Source organism: Mastomys coucha, unplaced genomic scaffold (genome assembly GCF_008632895.1).
Source record: "Mastomys coucha isolate ucsf_1 unplaced genomic scaffold, UCSF_Mcou_1 pScaffold14, whole genome shotgun sequence".
Classification (NCBI taxonomy): Eukaryota; Metazoa; Chordata; class Mammalia; order Rodentia; family Muridae; genus Mastomys; species Mastomys coucha.
The window spans coordinates 84,474,602-84,498,320 of record NW_022196896.1 but is presented as its reverse complement, the minus strand read 5'-3'; the positions used below and the strand labels follow the sequence as shown (position 1 = coordinate 84,498,320).

At 42.9% G+C, this 23,719-nt stretch overlaps 1 protein-coding gene across 3 annotated transcripts in view; it reads right to left on the bottom strand.

Annotated features, from left to right (window-relative positions):
* The window catches only part of LOC116088454 (aldehyde oxidase 3), an 83,541-nt gene that overhangs the window by 1,052 nt on the left and 58,770 nt on the right, over window positions 1–23,719 (bottom strand). For 2 of the 3 annotated variants that reach the window (XM_031367553.1, XM_031367554.1), the window contains 8 exons: window positions 23,230–23,325; window positions 22,225–22,353; window positions 20,473–20,547; window positions 19,180–19,232; window positions 16,320–16,434; window positions 13,403–13,468; window positions 11,257–11,445; window positions 5,042–5,209 (listed from right to left, as the gene is read on the bottom strand). In XM_031367553.1, the coding sequence (XP_031223413.1) occupies window positions 5,042–5,209; window positions 11,257–11,445; window positions 13,403–13,468; window positions 16,320–16,434; window positions 19,180–19,232; window positions 20,473–20,547; window positions 22,225–22,353; window positions 23,230–23,325 (891 nt within the window). Of the gene's footprint in view, window positions 1–5,041; window positions 5,210–11,256; window positions 11,446–13,402; window positions 13,469–16,319; window positions 16,435–19,179; window positions 19,233–19,294; window positions 19,437–20,472; window positions 20,548–22,224; window positions 22,354–23,229; window positions 23,326–23,719 lie in introns of those variants that run through there. The other variant, XR_004117899.1, reaches the window with a different exon arrangement.

Genomic DNA, 23,719 nt, shown 5'->3' with positions numbered 1-23,719 from the left:
TTAAAAAAATCCCTAAATTATTACAAATAATGTTATATTAAAAAGTTACCTTTTTTTTGGTTTAAAAAAGATGTAATCTTTAAAAATGAGCACCTACTGTCAAATAGAAGTGGAAGGAAAAAAAGATTAAATATGCAACGGAAGAGAAGGCTGACCACACAAAGAGAAATGGGATGCCTACTGAGACTGTCATGTGTTTAACCTTCAATCCAAATAAAAAAAATAAATTACAGATGGATAAATGGACTTCATTAAATTCAATCAAATCAAAACTGATCAGAAAAGTGAATTCATACTTTTCCCACAAAATAGAACTTCCTACAGATTCTTTCAGAAGCATATACTGATGTGGCATAATTAATTTAAAGGCCTTTTCTTTTTAAAATGTTTCCTTTATATGTCATGCAAAGAAGTAAGACAGGCTGGCGATCCCAGAAGGCGAGAGGTAAGTGGATCCTGGATGAGGTTGGGCGGAGAGCGATGGATATCCACCACATCTGACAGATAACAGGTGCGAATGAAAGGACTCAGTGACCTTGGAGTAGGGGCACAGCAGTAGAACTTACAGGTGTGCTGCCCTAGGGAGCACAGCAGGGGCAGAATTTTGATTTCCACTTCATACCACTAGAAGCTCTCAAGTTGGAGGGGGTGAGTTCTAGTTTTGCACATTCATGTTCTGCCGCTTCGGAAAGTGAGGGGGAATTTGAACGGGAAGCTGACTTTCAAGATTGTAAAACACACAGATCTGCTAGAGGGCTGATTCAGTGTTTGGGGATATGTAATTCTAGCTAAGCATTCAGGCATGGTCCTAGCCAGATCCTGAGCCTCTCCAAATGCAACTCCTCATCTGCTCCTATGTTCAGCCTTCCTGCCCTGTAAAAAAAAAAATGACACCTTGACAGCAGCAAATACTCTGTTCTCACCCCGGAGGCCCACTGCTGGTGATACAGCCCTCAGCGAATGCTATTGCCCTATCTCAAAGATAACATAGTTTCATCGCTGCCTTTGGAAAAGCAAGTCTTCGAGTTAGTGGAACCTACCTGCGCAGAGCAGGCACTACTTAGACAGAAGTTGCTACAAAGCCAACCCCACACTTGTTTGTATTTGTATTCCGTGAAAACACAGATTTTTATGAGATTTATCCAGGATCATGCCATGTTGATCCATCCCTGTCTCTCACCCTCCAGGTTGGTGAAAAACCAAGTTAATGAAACCGTTTTGGGTGAGGCCTTATTTTCCCCTTCCTCTATTCCCTTTCCCACCTCCTTTCCTATTCTTTATTTGACAAGGGCTTGTCATGTAGCCTAGGATGGCCCAGAGCCTCATTATACAGTTTAAATTGGCCTTTAACTCATGACCATCACCTCACCTCAGTCTCCTGAGTGTTGGGTACAAACATCTCTTGTGACTTTTCCTGCCCACAAAGGCCCCAGCCCCCATCTGTGCTGTAATATTGTGGAAGGGAGCATGGGGCAGGGATGGAAAGAACCAGGAGAGAGGACTGTCTATCTCCACTCAGCCCTAGCACTGCCAGATTTGGGGTTGGGGGAGGCATGGTAACCAAGCTCTTGGGGTCTAAAGCTCCTGCATCTGTGAGGGCTTACGAGGGTGTGGTTCTCAGGCCGGCAGGTTTGTTCTGTGCTAGGTTGTGTTTGGGGAGCTCCCTGGAGCCGTGCTCATGTCCAGTATGCACAGGGCGTGGGACCTCCGTGTCCCAGTACTGAGCCTGCCATTCCCCACCCCTTCCCTAGACCCACCTGCCTATCTGGTGACTCCATCAAGACCGTCTGGCTCATTCCTCTCTCTCCTTCCCTTCTCTTGTCTCCATTTTCCTCCCTCAAGTAAATGATGGGCTTTTACGATTCTAATTACTACTTTGTACTAATAACCCATAAGTCTGTCTGGGCTCTGCCCTCTTGTCAATTCTGGGCTAGTTGCTTGTTGGCAAAATTCTTTGGCTGACTGACTTCCCTGCGGCAAGTCTAAAACTGAATTTGCCACTCTCCTGGGAAGGATTCCCCTGCTGCCTACTGATGTGAGAGGCAACACAGTCCTCCCACTCCACCTCAGGACAACCGTAGGCCTACCCTGGATTCTCAGCTGCCACTCCTTCACTGAATGTCAGGTATTGCATGACCTCCTTTCCTTCAAATGCCATTAGCTTTGCCCTGCTCAAGACTGTCCCCTCTTGGCTACCATCATAGCTCCCCACCATTCATTCTCAGGCTAATTTATGTTAGAGCATCTATCAGGCTGCTTACTCGGGCATCTCATTCTCACGGTCACATGACCTTCAAAGGCCCGCCTGCTCTCAGGATAGAACCCAATTTACATTTATGACTCTCTGTGTTCCAGTTCAGGCTTGCATCCCAGTTTATGCTCCAGATTTCCCTCTGCTCAGTCTCCCATCCAGGAAACAAACACACACTATCTGTGCTCTGATGGTTTTCTCCTCTGCCCTGTATTTACTTTAATTTTCCCTCTACCTGGAGTTCCTGTTTCTTCTGCCTCTTTGTCTAGCTCATTCATTCGCTGGAAGTTATCTCTGTCACCTTCTGTAGGTCTACCCTGTGCCACGTCTGGTCTGGTACTTTCTTCTTGCGCCACTCTCATTTTAAACATATATCATTACATTCTAAGTCCCATGAGGTGGAGTTTTGGATATATACTTATTTTTGTCAATACCTGGTCACAATTGTTAAATAAAACATGAATGTGTATCTCACTGTGCCCTGTTCTCTCTTTACTCCTGGAGAGGAACGAGTCTAATAGTTTAAATATGCACACACACACACAGACACACACACACACACACACACACACACATACACACACACACACACAGGCATATGGATTACACACACACACACACACACACACATACACACAACATTGAATGGCTTGGTGCACCTCTAGTAGAGTGTATTAAGCATCTTTCATATACATTTTAGAATCTGTCTTCAACAGTTCAGGCATGTTCAAGTCTGGTGGCACAAGGACATTTTAGCTGACATCATAGTTGGATAATTGGTCAGTTTTATATAACACCCTTGCTAAACCCACATACCTGCCCTTGCTTGCCACTGTGACTCAGTCAGAATTCCTCCTTTACTCAGTTCTCCATTGTGATGTTGAGGTTAAGAAAATCAGAAAACATAGGGCTGGAAACTAGGGCCTATTTGGGAGCATAGTAAGAGTACTGATAGTGGTCCTCACTAACACTTGCTCCGTATGAGCCAGGACAGTGTTAAACACTTTTAGACCCAAGTTCATTTCCTTCTCATAGGAATACAAGCAAGTAGGTGATCTTTCTCTCTTTTAAAGACACAGTGAGCTGGGGATTTGAACCCAGTTGTCTGATTTCAAAGCCAGTAACTCCAGTCTTTTGTAACTGGCCATTCTGTAAAGTTCAATGACAGAAGCATGAGAAACAGAACATGCTGGCAGCTCTAACGGAGTCAGGCCATCCAGCTGGAGACAAAGGGCTAGAAAATATCATGGATGGGTAAAGAGCTCACAGCACTTTGCACCACCTCCGTGTGGAGTCTCCGGTGACGGAGGGTTTGTGTAGTAGTCACCTGTTTCCACGCCTATCTCTTCATAGACTTTGGACTTGCAGGGGGAATGAATGAGCCTTATTTACGGTGCTTGTGTCTCAGCCTAATGCCTTGCTACCTAGCGCCTTGCTACTTGTAGTGAGTATGTGGAATTGGAGCTGGTGTTGACTTGAGCCAAACAGGCAAATGGGCTGAGGTGGGGGTGGTGGGAGTAGGGCTTTCCCGGAAGACTAATAAAAGCCGCAAGGCCGATGTGGGTGGAGTCACAGGAAGGGATCCTGAAGGAAGACTGCTCCAAGAGTGTGGAGCTTTGTACAGCTCCTCTCACCCTTCCTTCTTGTTTCCCTATCCTTTAATTTTGGACCTCGTGAACGTTTATTTTTTTTAAAGCAATTAAAATGTGATCTCCTTCCCTGGCTCCCTACAGCCTCCAAATCTCTCAGTGTTATCTTTTGCTCAAGTCAAAATGCAAAAGGGACTGGTCACAGAAGCAGCAGCAGACTCAGCAGACTCATAGGAAGCCACAAGTGGAAGCCACACATGGTTTTAAATTTTCTAGTACTGGGCCAAGTGTGGTGGTAGACACCTTTAAATCCAGTACTGGGGACGCAGAGGCAATTGGATCTCTGAGTCTGAACGTAGCTTGGGTCTATACAGTGAGATCCAGTACAACCAGGGCTATGTGGAGAGACCCTGTCCTCCTCCCCCAAAAGAAACATAAAACATTTCTAGTACTCATATTTCCAAAAAAAAAAGAGTACTGCTGTAGTTTTACATGTGGTCGTTCTCCAAATTTTCATGTGTTGGAAGCTTGGACCCCAGCGTTGGGGTTGGGTATGGTGAAGCCTGGAGGGGCAGGGGCTTGATTGGAGGACCCTAAGCCATTGGAAAATATACATGTAAAGTTAATTTTAATTATAGTTAACCTCAACCCAATACACCAAGACATTCCCATTCCCATCACATCAGTACAAAATTATTAATCAAGCATTTTACATTCCAGCCTGTCACCTTTAAAAGATGGTGTGGATTCAGCACACACAGAGGGCACTGCAGTGTGTACTGGACTAATATTCAGGCTCTGTGGCCGCATGTGGCTAGCAGTTGCAGTAGCAGGCAGTGCCTTGCTTAGGAAATGATACCGAGCAGCCCTTCTGAGTAATAAGCGGTAGACAGGGTAGATTATGGCAGACGATTGTAGTACTCTTGAAAAGGCAATAGTCTACTGCAGCTCTTTCGGCACTCAGGTGGGAAAGACCATTTCTTAACCCTTTAAAACCCACGCTCCCTTCTATAAACATAAAAACATCCCATAACTTCCTACTTGAAAACTCACACCAGCAACTTCCATTTTTCACAAGAAGATATCCTGCTTATGAGGCTTGTGAATTTACTTTTGAACTGACGCATGTCCTGTGTCCCTGCACTGAGAATCACAAAAAGGGCAACAGACATCCATAGACAAGATGGAGGTGATCCCATACCAGGTTCGTAAACTGGTCCTCACAGGCCATGCGAATTAGTTCTGCTGTGGCAGGGCTGTTTATGGCCCAAATCGGGGACAAGCCTCTTTCCTTGCGAGCTGCGGCCACGGCAGCAGCAATAGCGAAGAACACGGAAGAGCCCAGAAACATTCCAGCTTCGCCGAGACCCTGGGGATGTGGGGAGGGAAGACAAAATGAGAAGCCTTTTAGAAACCCGGTTCTGGACAGAGACAGGGACATGGGGACAGGGGACCTGGCCTGAGCTGACCCAGTGCTTCTGAAGGGGTCCTCTCCTTTCAGTTCGTATTTCCTTGCAGCAGTCTTGCTGGTAGGTGGGTAGTCCTTCTGACAGATTATAGGCTGTTGGCTTAGCTGTGCCCAGTATCTAAGCCATGCAGGGGTACAGTTAATGCTTGCTCCACAAATCCATCAAGGACTCAGCATCTATTTTTTTGTTGCCTCTTGCCAAATCATAGCCTATTTGAGATCATTTCTTTGCAGCCGCCTTACAATCCATCCCAGAACAGCCTGAGCTCTGCTACAGGGCCAGTTTCTGTTTGTTTAGGAAGCTGGTTGGGCCTCAAAGGAACCCCATTCTGGTGGAAGATTGGCCAAGGTAGTAATCCTGTTGCTGGTTGCCCTCGCCAAACAATGAGAACCTGGCCAAGGCCTGGCATGCCCGTACCCAAAGGGGCCACGTGGTTACAACCAAAGCTACCTACTGTGCCAACAGGGCTTTTAAGGGATGAGAATGGTATAGAAAAACCTTGATTAAGGGCTGACAGTCTTGGTGGGGCCCATGCCAAGGATTTATCCATCTGAATTAAATCAATGACAGGGGTTCAAGAGCTTTCCCAAGATACAGAGAGTACTACAAAGAGTTAACCCTGATGTGTTCTGTGGAGGATGGTGTCTGCTATTGAAAGTCTATGAGTTAGAAGTCTCCTGGGGTAAAACTCATTCATCCTTTACCACTGTGATGTGTTGATACAACACTCACAAAAAAATGGAAGCCATTGTCTCATATGCTGCAGGGGGTGGGGGGTACTCTGCTGACTGCCTGTACAAGCTGACTCACACCAGGCTGCAAAGGCAGGGGGTAACTGAACTCAGAGGGGCGTAGGCAGCCTTCCACTGATAGCTAGAGACGAGGAGAGGAACCTGTATGGGCATCTCTGCTTGAATGCATATCCAAGTAGGAGACAGATGGCCAGTGAGCACAACAAACAAAAGATATGCCAAGACAGGACAATCATGGTTCCCTGCGTGAACTGGGAAGGCAGAGGTGGCTTTTCCTGAAGAGATGGTGTATGAGGTGTATGAGAGGAAAGACAAGTCCCAGGCATTGTGTAAGTTTGTGCATGAACTTGATGGGTTCGGGCACCCATGTATTTGTTTAAATACTGATGAAGGCATCTCTGGGAAAGTTCGTTGTAGATGTGATTAGCATTGGCTTTAAGATATTATTAACTTTGATGATATGTGTGAAGTCCCTAAGAGCAAAACAAGTTTCTCCCAGAAAGGAGGAGTGATTCTGCCTCAGGTCCTCAGCACAGAGACCTTTCCTGACTTTCTAGTCTGGTGTGACCTTGCCCTACAGATCATGAATTTGTCAGTTCTACAATTATGTGAGCCAATTCCTTAAAATAAATCTCTGTGTACATGTACAGATGTATATACATACATATACAGGTCTACATGCAAATATACATATAGATATGCATGCTTATATAAAAAACACACATGCATAACATATGCACATATGTATATCTACAATACCCAGATAAAGCTCATTGGTTCTGTTTGTCTAGAGAACTTTGGTACAGGTGACCTTCAAAGGCATCAGGAAGAGAGAAGAGCTGGCTTAATTCAAAGAGCTGAAAAAAGCTATGTGGCACAGAAAGCAGGGTATGAGAAGTCTCGGGAATGATTGGCAGGACTCTGCGAGCCATACTAAGAGCTCTGTGTCTTATTATCAACTCAAGGGAAGACACAAAAGGATTTTTACTACTATTTTTACTATCATATGACTTTCTTTCTAGTCTTATACTCTGGTTAATTTGTTATCTTAACAGATAAAGTATGCCTTAAATCACATAATATGCCAAAGAAATTCTTCTAGCAGAGATTAATGCTGAAGACTGGAAAGGTAGAGGATCCTCAGTAGAATGAGGATCCAGGGCCTTTGAAGACATTATGGAGTTGCTCATTGCTCCACCTCTTCTTGTCCAGCCAGGTCATCAGGCTGGTCCTCATCAATAGCTGCTCCTTGGAAGTAGAAGCCAACAGGTTCTCATGCTATAACCCTTTGCCCTTGATGGGCAAGAGTGATTGAGATGGGCAAAAGGGATCTTTTTATGGCTGTGTTTTGGTATAGTCATGATTGAACAGATGAGAGGGACATGTTATGAGAAATGTGTCATTGAGCAATTTTATCATCCTTCAGCTGCACCAGAAGTCAGTTACAAGGTCACCAAGCCATAGAGCCTGACACGTTTGCCTTTGCATAGGTGGTCTGTCATTGCCCCAAATGTTATCACACAGCAGGCAATACTCCCTCACAGTGCCGGTGAGCCTCCCCACATGTGTCAGACTACTTATGCCTTCCAGCAACTGGGGGAGTGAGTGCCCTGCACAGTCTTAGGTGGCTTCAGTGACAGAAGCGGGATCAGGCGGAGACATTCATGTTTTGACAACATGGTTTAAGCCCCTAACCCCTCAGCAGAATTCTCCTGAGAAAGCAGAGTGTCTTGGCATAGGGCAGAGGGATTAATATTATAACCAACCAAGAGTCTATGTAACCCTGCAGAAACCTGGTAAGGCTCTAGAGGTAATATGTCCCCAGGAAACTACTCAAGCTCCCAGAGACCGGCAGTGTGAGCTACACCTTAATTCATGAAGAGAGACTAGACTATACACACAGTGGTATTTGCTGATTTCCCACCATCAAATCCACAAGGGGAGCAGCTGCTCATCACAGGCTCCTTGAGGGGCTTAATTCAACCAGAAATATATAAATGACTGTCTGTATGGCCACCAGGAAAGCCTGGCTGAGCAATGCCATCCCTTTGACCCCCAGAGATTGGATCTTTCATGCTTAAGGCTAAAGTGGCATAAAGTATCTGATGAATGAATGAGAGAGCAAATAACTGAGATCAAATCAAAGCCGAGCTTGCTTATTAGTGATGGCAATGACACAGAGTGATTGCCTAATCTTCGTTGTCAACCACAACTAGATTTAGAACCACCTAGGAAACTGTTGAGGCATACATCTTTGGAGATGTTTGTGGATGTGCTCCTAGAAAGAATTAACTCAGTGGGTAGAGAGATCTTATTCCAATATGGGTTGCACCATTCTGTGGGTTAGAGGCTCAGATAAAATACAAGGGAGACAAAAGGGAAAGCAAAGAGAGTCAGAATGTCCATTTCTCTGCTTCCTGGCTACTAGGATGTGAACTTCTCTCCCTTCCAAGATGAAGTGGATCTTCTGAAGCCATGATTCAAAAACAAGTCTTGCTTTTGTTAAGTCCTCTCTACCAGGTATTATTGTCACAGATATATAAAGGTGACTAACACATCTAAGTGACATTTGCAGCTAACATCACCCTCAGCTGACTTTTAAACAGGCTGTTGCCAAACTGCATGGGGAGCATCCTTACTTAGCCTTTGCATTTCTACAAAGCCTGCACTTCCTTTATCACATCTGAGGTGTGGAAACTGGGACTCAGGTAACTTCTTCCATGGATGAAACTGGGCCACACTCCCAGACCTCCTACCATGCCCTGCTGTATCTACCATCAGTTTCTCCTGCATAGCGATATATTTACTGGTTACTATTGTTTGAACAAGACTGCCTAAGCTCATGTGCTGACAATTTATTCTCTATACATGGTGAGGTAGGGCATTTAGGAGATGGTTAGGTCGTCAGGGCTCCACCTTCATGAATGAATGAAGTGTTATTGCAGGTGTGGGTGTGCAACAGAGGTGAGCTTGGCCTTTTTTCTTTGAATCAATATGCTGTATCTTCTGCCATGGTATAACGCAGCAAGAAATCGCCACCAGGTGCAGCTTGTTAATTTTGGACTTTGCCGGCCTTGAGATGCAAATAAGTTTCTTCTAAGTCACTCAGTCTCTAGTATTAGGATATAGCAATGTGGAACAGATTAAGCCATGGGCACCTGGCTTTTCCTGCTGCTCAGGTTGCAGGCTGCAGGGTAAGTTTCCCCACCTTCTGTTCTGCTATTTTGTGTTAAGCAATCTTACAGGTGTCTGCCTGTCCTTATTATGCAGTGCTTCCTTGTTGCCTTAGAAGAATTTCCCTCTTTCTTCTGGCTGGGAGGAGGAAACTGTGCGTCTTAGGTACACACAGTCCTGAGCGCAGCCCTACATGGATGTAGATATTTTGATCAATGATGGGCAGGATGTGCAACAATGGTCCTGTATGTCTATTAGGAAAGTCAAGAATTTTTATTGTTGAGTGACATCGTGATAATGTGACACCGTTGCACCACATGTTGTCCAGGTGTTTGCTGGGGAGATGCTGAGCTAGACAGAATACTGGCCTGTCAGCTGTACAGAAGTACAAGTACATGAAGTAAGTACTTGGTAATAAGCAACTACACTTTGGCTTAGTTCCCCATGTTTTGTTGCTATTTTAGAATACACATATTTATTTTAGAAAGCTGACTGTAAAATAGAATGTTGTGTGCCATTGGCAGCAGCCTCACACAGTTTGTGTTCACCATGTCCCAAATACATATGGGGTCTATGTTCAGTGACTGGTGCATAGCATTTAAGTTTATGTAATAAATGTTATATTATTCATATTGAAGTACTGGAGAAGCAGCCCAAACATGTGCTGAAACCCAGTCTATCCACACATGAGAACCTCACAGAGGACAAATGCCTCTCAGGCATTGTGGATAAAGGACAGATGAACAAGCCAAATCCAACAAAGAGGTTCCCTCTTCTCTCCTATAACATGGCCTCAGTGGGAAGAGTGCAAGGTTGGGGGAGGAGAAGGAAGGACCAAGGAAACAGTGATGGATGGTGTTCTGGGTCAAGAAGTATCTTCTAACCTACACTTGCCTTGGCTGAAAATAAACACCTGAACAAGTGGACCATAGAGACAATTGTGATGTGTCACTGGCCTTTTCCTGTGACTGTGAAACTGTTCAAAGGGACAGTCTATTAAGTTTGGCAACAAGATGGATTATTCCAGACACAAGAGTGTCAGCATCCAGGGGTAGTGGTGAGGGAGTATAGTGTCACTAATATCCTTATGAGGGTACAGAATAGGTGCATTCTCTTGGGAAGAGAAAGAGCAAGGATCACATGTTCTGGCCTTGAGGAGAGCCTGCAGCAGCCTGCTCAGCCTTGTAAACACACACACACACACACACACACACACACACACACACCCCTCTCTTTCTCTTTCTCTCTCTCTCTCTCTCTCCTCTCTCTCTCTCTCTCTCTCTCTCTCTCTCTCTCACACACACACACACACACACACACACACACTGACTTTTGCAGGGTGTTGCCTTGCCCAGGCCTTTTCCTGTTTATTTCACAAAAATTTGGATTTTCCAAAGGCAGATTATTTCAATGCTATGAAAAATGGATTCTGGAAAATATATTGTAATCTACTTACTTTTAATTTAAATATGAGGAAAACCCTGTCTGTTGATACAAGCTCCTAGTTTTTGAGCTTTTTATAAAGTAACTGAAATCAATCAAAAGTTGTTCAGTCTGAGACTTACTCTGGAATGGTCTTAAGCTTGTGACACTTGACAAGGAAGAACAAGGATGTCACATCTTACTCCATTGTGCTTACAAAACAAATTATACTGAGCCTACAGCTGACATGAAATAGTATATGCGCTATTGTGAAATGTTTCACCTAATTTCTTTGTATTATAAACCATGGTAATATCTACAGGTCATATTTTCTGGTAGTATATATCAGTGTGTGATTCGTATATGCACATGTGACATCTAAGAAATAGATTTTTTTCTTGTATAAAATATTTTGATATCATCATCACTATGCAAAGTAGGATGCTAATCCAGCCTTTTTTTTTTTTATTTTTTATTTTGTGACACTGGGGATAGAATATGGGAGCCAATCAAGTGCTCTACCACCTAGCTACATCATCATTCCTCAATCCATCATCCTTGGCTAATCATTTGGATGAAGCCTGACCATATATACTTACCTTAGAAGAGTAGATGGCTTTTGGGTTTTGGGTTGGTGTCAACAGCGATACATGGAATTCTTCTGGGATATCGGTAACTGATGCTATTTTGTACTGGTGTGGACCACGAGTGTATAAGACTCCTTCAGGTGAATATTTCAGTTCCTCTAGAGTATAAAGTCCAAGACCTTGAACAAATGCCCCTTCAATCTGAGACACAGAAAGGAATGAGTGACACTTTTAAAATGATGGGCTGACTTTCCACGCACCACAAAGGCTGTCTTTCTTTTATATGAGTGATTCCCTCTGGATTCCAGGTCTCTTAGCTCTCTGTGTTCTACCTGCAGATGTGAACAATGGCTACCGAAACCCCTGGGAAGAGTTCAGAAAACTATCAGGACTTGTTGTAAAAAACAGTAATGCTTATTTTTAATGGTTGGACAAGTCATTTGCTCAGCAGTGACTTCTAGAGACAGATGTCTGATGTCCCCGTGGTCCACTGCTCGTAACAAGTTATTCATACCCCTAATCTTTCAATGGATGGAAAGTCAGCTCTTTTTGTAGTTTCTAAAGTGTCTATTACAAGGATGGTAGCAAGGTCTTGGATCTTCTGTTTCTCAGGAGAGAGTTTCCCAGCACACATCTTTAGCAATGGGTTTGTATCCCACAGTCTGTGCCCCTTTTGCCTCATTTCAAAGTCTAAATTCTAACATCATCTGTTTACTGTTTCTTAGTTCAACAGCTACTTGCATTGAATCTCACTCCATAAAAATGAGAGCCAAAGGCATTTTTTTCAATTAGTGGTCAGTGAGGGAGGGCTCAGCCTATTATGGGAGGTGCCATCGCTAGCCTGGTGGTCTGAGGTTCTATAAGAAAGCAGGCTGAGCAAGCTATGGGAAGTAAGCCAGTAAGCAGCAGCCCTCCATGGCCTCTGCACCAGCTCCTGCCTCCAGGTTCCAGCCCTGTCTTGACTTCCTTTGGTACTGAACAACAATGTGGAAGTATAAGCCAAATAAGCCCTTTTCTCTCCGACTTTCTTTTTGGTCACGGTGTTTCACCACAGATCATAGACACTGATCTGTCTATGAACTAACGAAAGTAGATTTTTACTTAATTTGAGTTTATACATATATGTATATTCTACCAGAAAGTGGGAGAGGGCAGGGTGGCAGGCATGGGGAGGGGGGAGGCAACAGGGGTTTGTTTTTGTTTGTTTTTTTGTTTTTTGGAGGGGAAACTGGGAAAGGAGAAATTCGCATGTAAATAAAGAAAATATCTAAAATAAAAAAAAAGTATATGTAATTAATGATAAAAAAAATAAAATGGAAAAAACAGTTTTCTCCTCTTTAGAAATATTTAAAAATAAAAAAATATGAGCGTCAAGGAAAAAAAAAATCAATGTTTTCCAGAGGACCTAGGTTTGATTCCCAGCACCACATGGTACCTCACAACTTCTGAATGCCAGTTCAGGGGACCTAACACTCTCTTTTGGCCTCTGTGGGCACCAGGCACACACGTGCACAGACATGCATGCAGGTTAAACACCCACACACATAAAATAAAATTTAAAAAGGAAAAAAATAATGTTAGGAACTATAAATGTCTACAAATGTTATTCAGAAAGGAACTTTCAAACGTTGAATTTGTTCATGTTGTAATGCACTGAATACTGGGTTTACATTTAGAACCATAGTGAATATACTCCCATGGTTCTTCCCTGTGGCGTTAAAGCCCCAGCCTAGTCCCTCTCTTGACCTCTTCCCTCTTATACTATCATGGTCCTGATGCTGACATGCTTTCAGTTACCCCTCTCCCACCAAGCACTTCCAAATAGATGACTTCTGCTCTGCCCCGAAGCTTAGACCAAAGTTTTTGACAGTTTCATTTGCATCTTTCACAGGCAACTTGAAGTCAATACACCCAAGTGATACCTACACTTCCCTCTTTGAAGTGTGTATCCTTTTATTAGCATTTCTGCCTCTTGAGCACATCCTTATGTGTAAAGCAATGGAAAGAGAAGACAGTGAAACAACTTTAGAGAATTGGCAAGCTATTCAGTGATTCCCAGAAGATGGAGCTGCACCTTAGAGCTGGTGTCCACAGGGGCAAACACGGCTAGTGTTTGAGGTGTTTGCATATTATATCTCAGTAACAAGGCATTGCCTACCTGGCCAATGTCCACGGCAGGGTTTATACTGAAAGATCCATCCATAACAATGTCAGTTCTAATGTTCTGTGGAGAACAAAAACATGGTTGCAGTATAGACACCATTTTGTAAATAATAAATGCTTTCTTTGATTAGGGCAGACAGGGTGATTATGAAAAGCCATGAAAAAGTTCTGCTGTTACTAAAGGTCATGAAAATACCAAACACTATTAATTAAGATGTGTTTCTTGGGATAAATACAAATCAAGGATTATTGATTAAGTGGTGACCAAAGTGTTGTTGACATGGAGTCTTCTAGGATTTTTAAAATTCACAAGAACCTGATATTAGCTCATCCTCTTACAAAACAGTGGTTGTGAATTTTTGTCTTAATCAATCCTAATATCATACAGCCACTTGAAATAATTGTTATAGGGGCTGGAGAGAAGGCTCAGTGGTTAAGAGCACTGACTGCTCTTCCAAAGGTCCTGAGTTCAAATCCCAGCAACCATATGGTAGCTCACAACCATCTGTAATGATCTCTGATGCCCTCTTCTGGGGTGTCTGAAGACAGCTACAGTGTACCTATATATAATAAATAAACAAATCTTAAAAAAAAATAATTGTTATAGAGATGAAGTAATAATGTGTAATTGTGGCTATGAAAATGAACAGATGAAGAAAACCAGGCCATAAAATTTTATACACAGATGAGAACATTCCTATAAAATTGCAAAGATAATATTAAGATTAAATAACTTGGGCTAGAGAGATGGCTCAGTGCTTAAGAGCACTGACAGCTCTTCTAGAGGTCCTGAGTTCAATTCCCAGCAACCACATGGTGACTCACAACCATTTGTAATGGGATCTAATGCCCTCTTCTGGTGTGTCTGAAGACAGCTACAGTGTACTCATATACATAAAATAAATATTTTTTTAAAAATTAAATAACTTAAAAATACATAGTGTGTTATTTTAAAATAGTAATATTGTAGAATATATTTTTCTATAATAGCATTTTGTGTGTGTTGAAAATGTGTGGCAGGGGTTGTTTTTAAGAGGAATAAGTCATCCCATGTTTTGTTTCTTTGCGATATGTGGTCATTGTGTAGCTCAGGCTTGCTTGAAACTCTCTACGTAGTACAGGCTGGACTCAAACCCACAATCTTCCTGTGCTATCACTAAGGGTGTAAAAGAGATGCATCTACACACCTAGCTGTGTTTTACTTACTGTGTGTGAGACCTACGGTTAATGTTATGTGTAGAGTCTTGCTGAACTAGCTCCAGTGGCCTCACAGGTGTGTTTTAAGGCAAATATTTCCTCTACAGCTTTGCTTCTTATGCCTCACTCTCTCTTTATGGTTTCTTTCCAATAAGACTTGTAATTGAGAACCTCTTGTAGTTTTTACTGGAAAAGTTCATTGACATCTATATTCTAAAATATTTCCACAAGTATACTTTACTTTTTCTCATGATAAACTTCTTCTCAGCTCCTAGTCACTAATGTTTTTATATTCTCTTTAAAAAAAAAAAGAGCCCAATTAGATACATTTCTTGAGGATTTTCAACATTCATCTCAGTAATTTCCCTGCTGAATCCTAAGATGCTCCATTTGATGGATTTTTATTCATTCAGTTTTTCCTTGGGTGCTTTTAGCTTTTGAGCAGCAAGCTCATCTCTAGCTTGTTTTCTCTCCAGCCATTCCACTCTGATGGTTTTATGGTTGTCATCTTGGTTGGACCAGGTCTTCCATTAGCAGCTTTAGGTTCTGTGGCCAAGGGAATAGTACTCCTGGTTGACCACTTCCTGGTTTCTAGATGGCCACTGCAGCTTTCCTGAGACCCCGGAATGATCAGGAAACCTTGGATCACTGTGGTGAGAGTGGACTTCAGCCCCTTTACATTATAGAGCTGATTCCTAACTCCCTTAGACGATTTTTACAGTCTGGTGGCTTTCACCCCTCATGTCTATGAGAGCCCTCTCCACAGCTGAGAGAATGAAAGCTTAAAGAGTGTATGTCACTAACTCAATGCCATGAGGCAAGTGTATGGTCTCACAAAGCAGGCCATGTGATGCTGGATTTCATACCCTGGGAGAGAGTGTCACCCATGCTCAGTGTGCAGATGCTGCAGGGATCTAAACTATTAGGGTCAAGTTCCAAATTTCCACAGAGACACCTGCTTGCCAGCAGTGGTCTGCATCTATCATACAAAGAAAGACCCACGCATCCAGCTCTTTGTTGACTTGTCCCTAATGCATGGTGGCACACTATGGATGATTGGAACAGTGACTTGCTGGTTTCGTTTTTTTAATTCCTTTTATTCAAAACCTAAAACTACTGTGATAGGCTGAAAACAGAATTGAGTGGGAATTTCTGATTTTGTGGTTTTGCTACACCATTAAGTCACTTGGATCTGGTTAGTTAACTCTTCAAAGCCCCTACATTCTTATTAGTAAATGAGAGATCAATAATGTCTAGTTTGTGGGGTTTTGTAGTTAATGTCTCCATGGGGTAATTTACTAGACGGTTCTTCACTGATTTCAAAGAGGTGCATACACGCCAGTGGCGTATGAAAACAATCTCTGTTATACAATTGTTGACAGACTACAACCGAGAAAAGAATTCATAACTCAAATTACATGCTTGACACCAGGTCCAGCTCTGGAAAAGAAAAATCTGAATGAGACACAGTCCAATCACCTGAGTCAGGAATGACCACTGCTCTTCTTTCTCACCTCACCCGCCCATCGTCAAGTACCCTCCGTGTCCATCTGAAACATGCCTGAATCTGTCCCATCCCTCCCATTCCCCAAGAATACTTGCTTGTACATAAACTACTATTTTTTAAATATTTGTATGGGATATGCAAGTGACAGTAGCTCACAGCGTATTCACAGCACATTTTGCTATGCTGGTAGAGCGTGATTACCACTTACCTTGTGAGCTCCTGTCAGACAATCAATTTCAACCTCAGAACAGGCAGCTCCAAAAACAAAATAGGGATAAATGTCACCTTCTCCCTTCTCCCAGTCCATGTCAGCTTGGTAACCCCTGAAAAGACAAGATACAGCCTGTGGTCCGGACAGGTGCTTATCAGCGAGACCCTCTCTAAGAATATGGAGATGGGAGAAATAGAGTTGGCTTGAGGGATAAAGTATTCTTGGAATGTGGAGCTTCTGGAAGTCCTGTCAAGTACTTGGAGTAGAGAAGGCACGCCATCTACCATGGGGAGGATTGTGCTCTTCATGTGAGGTTTCAATAAGACTTTTACCTTAAGCAAGTATAAAGCCTTTAAGATCTACACATGCTATATTGTTTTCTTTTTAATGCTCTATAGCATTCTAAGTGATCACAATTGTGAAAAGAAAGAAAACACTCAGAGTTTTCTTTTTGAAAACCGTCTCCTTGGTTGCTGAAGAGCTGTGGCATGGTGTGTGCTTTTTGTCAGATGTGAAATGAAAATGAACTCAAACAACAGCATCTCTCAGATCCAGTGGCGGTGGGGGTGGGGACAATATCCCTTTTTCGAGTTAATGCTTTGATGTTACTGGAGATCCAACCCCAATAGATATTTGATTTATTACTGCTTTGCAAATTGTGCCGAGCAGTCATGGGGTTGAAAGGTCTAGAAGACCACTGAAGCTGGAAGAGCTGGGGTCAAAATGTCAGTACAATTGTTTTCATGGGGCTTGGTTAGCTCTCCTCTGTGAAGGACACTGACTATTGATCTTGCTCTTTATCTCACAAAGATGGACACAGAGGTCCTATGGTCAAGCATCTCCCTCCAACTTTGAAATATTTTCTTCATAGCCAAGATTTCATCTGAGATCAAAGCATTTGGAGTCATTGTCTCGCAGTCTGCTCAGCAAGCCAACTTACAAACACTGACTTGGAAAAACCCACAGACTCTTTACTTCTGACATTTATCGCTGTTTTAGCCATTGTGTGGGGTTCCATGAAGTTAGATATGTTCTCACAGACAACCGTAGCCACCATCCCTTCCAGAACAGGTTAGATTAATTGTGTTCTGTCTTTTTCCATGTAGGGTCTTGCTAAGTAGCACAAGCTGGCCTAAAACTTGCTGTATGACCTAAACTATTTTAGAACTCTTGATCAGCCTTGGAAGCATCAGGATTATAGAAGAGGGCCCCCGTGATCAGTGAATGTTGAACAATCTTGTGGTTTCTGCTATTGTAAACTCTTTAAGGCTAAGTGTCATGGAGGATGCAGCAGAAGCTGGTGCCTTTGTAAGGCTGCATGTTCTAACACAGACCTTTGCTCTGGGAGTCCTGCACCTAGCCTTGGCTCCAGCCACACAAAAGAAATTTATCCTTTTAGCTGCTGGCACTACTCACTATAAAGCTCAGGACTCATTGGCCCACTTTAAAGCACGATGTTAATGAACACATCTTTTTAGAAAGGGAGTGGCCAGATCTTCCCAGTCTGCCTTAATCAGTGCAGCTAAGTGATCTGGTTGAGCTGCAGTTTCAAGTTGCTCTTCTACAGTGTGTTTTGGTATAGCCACCAATACAAGAGGAAGGAGTTATTTGATGCTGTCATTTGATTAAACACATGCTCTTCTTAGTGTCCTATACTGTTGTGGGACATATGCTTATAGTAGTACATCATTAGGATTCTTTGGTTGATGCTCTACAATCCAATTATACAGTTTTAGAATGTCCATGTCAGACTTGGATAAATGAAACATCATAAGAAAGTTTATAAAAGGAGGTTATTCCCTTAACCTTGTTCAGAACTCAGCTTCTATTTAATTGTTGGGCACACACATGGCTAATTATAACCACAACCATAACCATAAGTATAACCACAATCATAACCCACACCTCTCTAGCTCCTGGCATAACCCTTCAGGATAGCTACCACTGCTCAGGAGAACCTCTGCCTTCCATGGTCTTGTCTATGATATCTCGCAAAGCCGAGCACTGTCACTCTGCTTTCTAAAGTTCACCCTTTCTCGGAGTGACTAACACTTGGAGATCTTCTTGGTAGGAGCTGTGTCTCACCAGACAGAAACATTAGAACTAGTAGATATCACCAGAACACTCCACTATTATCATAAAAGATGTGTCTATGTGTGTTCACGTGATAAGAGCAGCATGCGTTTTCTGTTGCTTCTAGTGAAGTATCTATTGTCTACTTAGGCAAGCATCCTTGTCTGAGAAAACTGTTCAGCTGTCTTTCAGCAACTTCTCATCCTATTTGTATGGAACTATTCTGGCCTCTGGCTTGACTCACCACTTCTAAAACCAAAACTCCATATGACAAGACAAGAGCATTGGTCACAAGAGACAGGCTGTAGGCAAGATTTCTGAGGAACAAGAGTATTTAAAACCACCAAATTCTGGGTCATAATAAGTACCAGGACCCAAATCATTAAGTATTAAGTAGAGGCTAGATAGTACTGAAGGCTTGTAAAAGTCTCTGTACCTCACTGTCCACTCTTCACACAGTACCGTTACAGGAAACCTGAAACCTATAATATAATAATGTGGTATAATGTATATAACACACATATATGTTATGTTTTCATGTGTGTATGTTGTATATATTGTATATATGTGTAATGTGAATAAGAAATTGCATTTAGGAAACTGTGGGACTCATCTCAAAATTATCTACCTTTATGGTAACATAGCACCCCACTCTAATAAAAACATTTCAGTGAAAATAAACAATAGATTTCACCTTCAAGGTATAAACAACCAAATACTCATTTTTCAAGCTCTTTGTATCCTAGAGGGAAAAGGATTATGAATTACATCAGTCACCTCTTACCTAAAATATCCAGTGGCGGAGAGGCTAATGCTTTGAATAAAAGCTTCATTAACCTGAAAAAGAGTTTTCAAAGGACAAAGACACAAATGGACAAGAGAAAAAAGTAAATACCTACGGGCTGTAAAACTCTTCCTTACTCTTGGGAATATGTCTTTGCAGGATGAATACGGAGCATAGTGCCAGGTGGGTACCTGCTGCCTGCTCAGGCAGTATGACTGGCTTAGTCTGACTTCCTCTGAAGAGATAGGATTGTTGGTCTTGTAGATTTGTTTACAGACCAATGGAAAAGAGATGAGAGGTAAATTTTGATGGGATCTTAAAATGTAGGCATCCCAAGCAAACTCTGATGAAGGTTCTACACCTTCCTGTCCCTAACCCTGGAGCATTGGCATTGCTCTGAAAACAGAGCTATAACTATGGTCAGAAAAATATGTACACACACACACACACACACACACACACACACACACACACACACACACACACCACATATACACCGTTCAAATTTCAAAGGAACCCAGTGGAAAATGAGGAAACTTTGATAGATGACCAGTTACACGACCCTGTCACTCAACGGGTCTTATCTGCCACTGCTCCCTAAGGGTTTCCTTTTCCAATGGCACTGAGTAAACACTGTGGGGGTTGGTAGTTTTCTTATCTGGGCCATGTTCTCACACAAAATGTTTATTTTGAAAGAACAACAAGTCTTATCACTCAGAGAATACCCATCCCGTGTTCTTCATGCATATGTGAAATATGCATGTGCCTTGTAGCATGCAGCTGTCGCCTTCACTGAAGGGGCTTTTCAGACTGGACCCCATGCGACAGCTTCTCCTGCAAGGACTCCCCTTAAATGTAAAGTTCTGAAAGTGGACTAGATGGTGTAGGTTCTTCCTTCCTTGGCAAATAATCATCTATCTACAAAGCTGCCCTTAAGAATATATCTAACCCCTTTAACCTACTTCTGTAAGTGAACCAAGATGTCTATTCAGTAAGAGCTGGTATATTTCAGATCCACATCAACCATTTACTCTCTTGCTTAAAGGGTGTAGGGGCTACTAAATGTGGTAGAAGAAGTGAAGATCCTGAGTTCCACCCAAAGCTTACTGAATAAGAAGCTACATGTGAACAAGTGGACCAGGTAATGTGTCCTCCTGGATAACCAGGACTATTCCTTGTTCTATGCTGCCCAGGAGAAAAGGGACTTTGTTGGACCTGGTCTTTCACCGGATGGGTGTTTCTATCAAGTGGCTTCAAGAGGCTCTGTAGGATTCAGTCACACCAGGTACTCACCCACTCTTCCCAGGCACCATTAGGATTCTGGCTGATGATGGGTTCCAGACGCTTCATGAGGATCTGACAAGCATTCTGTGGGATAGAAAGGATGGTAAAGCAACTGAGAATTAAAGAGTTCCTTCCAGACATGATCCTGCTGTCCTATCACCTGTCCCTGTGCTCCCTGCCTCCCTCAGATGTCCCCCATGTGATCTGTCTCCAAATCTTGGCCAGGATCCTGGTCATTCCCTGTAGTAATGATGCTGCTGTGGAGTTTTGGGGGCCACCACAGAAAATTAGAGGGAACTCAGAGAAATATAAACTCTCTCAGTGTAGCCACAGCAACTTATTTTGTTATTTTAGTTTGTTTCTATGCCAGTGTTTCATTTGAAGTTTGTCAAATATCCAGCAAAGATATGAAACCTCTACCCAGGGAAATGGGCAGAAAAGTGGCTCCCAGATCAGGTGCTGGGTCACACAGAAAGACAACCTGGGGTGCTGTGAAATGAGTTTAGAGTTTGAACATCTTTTGCTCTCCATGGCCTGGGACATCATTTATGACCTGAAGGTATCAACAATGAGCAACCATATCTTCCACTCTTCCCAGGCCAAGTTCCACCTGCTCCTGTCAACTGGTACTGGGATCACTGGCTCCCTTTGACCTCCAAAGTGCCTTGGCTTGGATGCTGTTGACATTCTACCTAACCACCTCAGGTAGTTGCTCCAGATTAGGTTGCCATAGCACTGGCTGCTATCTGAGGGGCTTTAGTCCAGAAGCAATCATCAGTGTGTGGACATGAAACTTGGGAGTCCAGCAGCTACCGAGTCGTGTCTAGCAAGTTCAGTTGAACCAACCAGACACAAGGGCCATTGTCTCAACAAGGCTGCTCTGTCCTACCTAGAGGGAAGTGTGTGGTTGTTTTGTTTGTGTGTGTGTGTTTTGGGGGGCAATTTCAGCAGTGCTTTTGAACTTCATATTCCTCTGCATGGAAAGAGACATGAAGGTGCGGAATGGAGTCAATTTGCATTTGAAGCACTCAAGGAGGAGACCTGCTTGCTCTGACATAGAACTCGAGACTCTGCAATCTCATTTGGGACTTCTCCCCAAGCCTCTGCCTTCTACGGAAGCCCACAACAGGCTGAGAACAGTGGGTTGTGTTCTGTTTTGTACTTCAGATGACTCTTTGGGCAAAGAGGCCTTGTCACTTGCCTTTGTGACCTCAGTGTCTTAGGGTGTTCTTGAAATATATTAAGCAAATATAGACTTTCTACTGCTAGGTAATACTCTGGTGCTCACTGTTTTGTGTGGTACAGAGAGGCACTGAGAGTTGGCACTCGGCATCCTTCCTTCTAAAACCTCTGTGAAAAGGCACCAGGAGACATTTTGCAAGTATGAGGGTTTGAATACAAAGTAACCCCAGTGGCTCATGGTTAGGCCCCAGTTGGTGGTGCTATTGTGGGAGGTATGTCACCAGGGGTGTGATTTGGGAAGTTATACCTGGCCCCTGGTCCCTTGTCTTGCACATTCCTGTGAGGTTAAGAACCTCCACTACCATGCATTCTTCTTACCATGATGTTCTGCCCATCTGTGAAGCCAAGCACTTATGGGCTGAGTCCCCACCCAAACCTGTCACACTAATCCTTATGTTTATCTTAGGTGGGATGGGAATGTTTTTAAGAATATATGGAAGAACTGGTTCCTTTGTTAAAGGGCTTTGACTCTCAGGAGTAACAGGCTTCTTGTCTCCAGGGAGTCAATGAGTTTATCACCTGAACAGCTCTCCCGTTGACATCAGCCCCTGTGGAGGCTCCAGTGGTAACCGTGTTGGGGACGGTCATAGTGTTCATTTCATCTAGATGTATATAAGACATTGGTATCTTTAATTCACGGCTGGCCACCTGTCCAGAGGAATAGACAGATTATACCGGTCCATACTGTAACTGGGACAATGACTTAACCCCCTCTAAAAAGTTTTGTTATATTCTTAACCTTCTAGAAAGTTTTGATATTTTCTTAACTCTGTTTGAAAAGGTGAGAATGATGTTTTGAACTATATATACAAATTAAAACAGCAAGGGCCTGTCTCTAACACTGTCAAATACCAGGAGCTGGGAAAAAAAATATCCCCAGTGCCATGAGGCAGGGTTTGCTGTGGGGACAAGATCCTGTGAAGACAAAACACAGATCCTCCATCTCTTTACTACCTCAGAGTCGATTATTTGTAGTATGGCTAGAGGAGACCCAGCTATGGGCTTTCTCATTTTACGAAATGACCACAAGCAAATGGCTTTGTCTCTGGAGATAGAACAGGTTGTCTGGAATCATTAAGCCTAGACTTTAGGGCTATATATGTACATACGTTGTCTGGAAATGCTGGTTACCTAGAGCCTAAGCTTTTGGAGTCTGTGAGCTCTTATGGCTGCTGTAGTCAGGGGTCAGGAGCCACCGAGCCCATGGGAAGTTGAGTTTTAGCAATGTGCCTTTCACTCCAGAAGGGAGGTGAAAAGAGTCTTCACCTCCCAGCTGTCTTATTTCCAAGTAATCCACTGAGAACATGGGAAGCTGAGTTTTAGCAATGTGCCTTTCACTCCAGAAGGGAGGGGAAGATGCTTTTCACCTCCCAGATGGCTTATTTCCAGGTGATCCACTGAGAATAAGTAGGGACTCTGTGGATATGTTGGCTATTGTATCACGAAGCCCAAATATGGTCCAGTACAGAATCCAGGATATTCCATAAACTCTCTCTGAGACAATCGTCAAGTGACCTCTCTCACCTGTATCATTTTGGTGTTAATACCTTGTCCCAGTTCAACACCACCATGAGCAACTAGTACAGACCCATCTGTGTAGATCTGGACCAAAGCGGCAGCCTGAAACGAAATTAGAAAGCTGTTCTTAGATTGTGCTGAACTCCAACCTGGCTGGTAGAAACTCAGTTTGCTCTCACCCAATGAAGTGAGAGTAATAGTGGCTTTGGAAATGCCACTTAGTGTGAATTACTGCACACGTCATAGCTTAATTCTGTGACAAGATTATAAACCACTGGATTATACACTTGGTTGCCTTTCTTTCTTTCTTTTTCCTTTCTCTTTTGTTGTTGTGGAGACAGAATTGTGCTATATAGCTTACGCTGGTCTCAATTTTACAATCCTGCTGCTTCAGAATCCTAAGCAATGGGGTTACACAATTGACATGAATCTCACATCTTAAATGCATGAATTTTATTGTATATAAATTATATCTCAATGAGGTTGTTTTTATTAA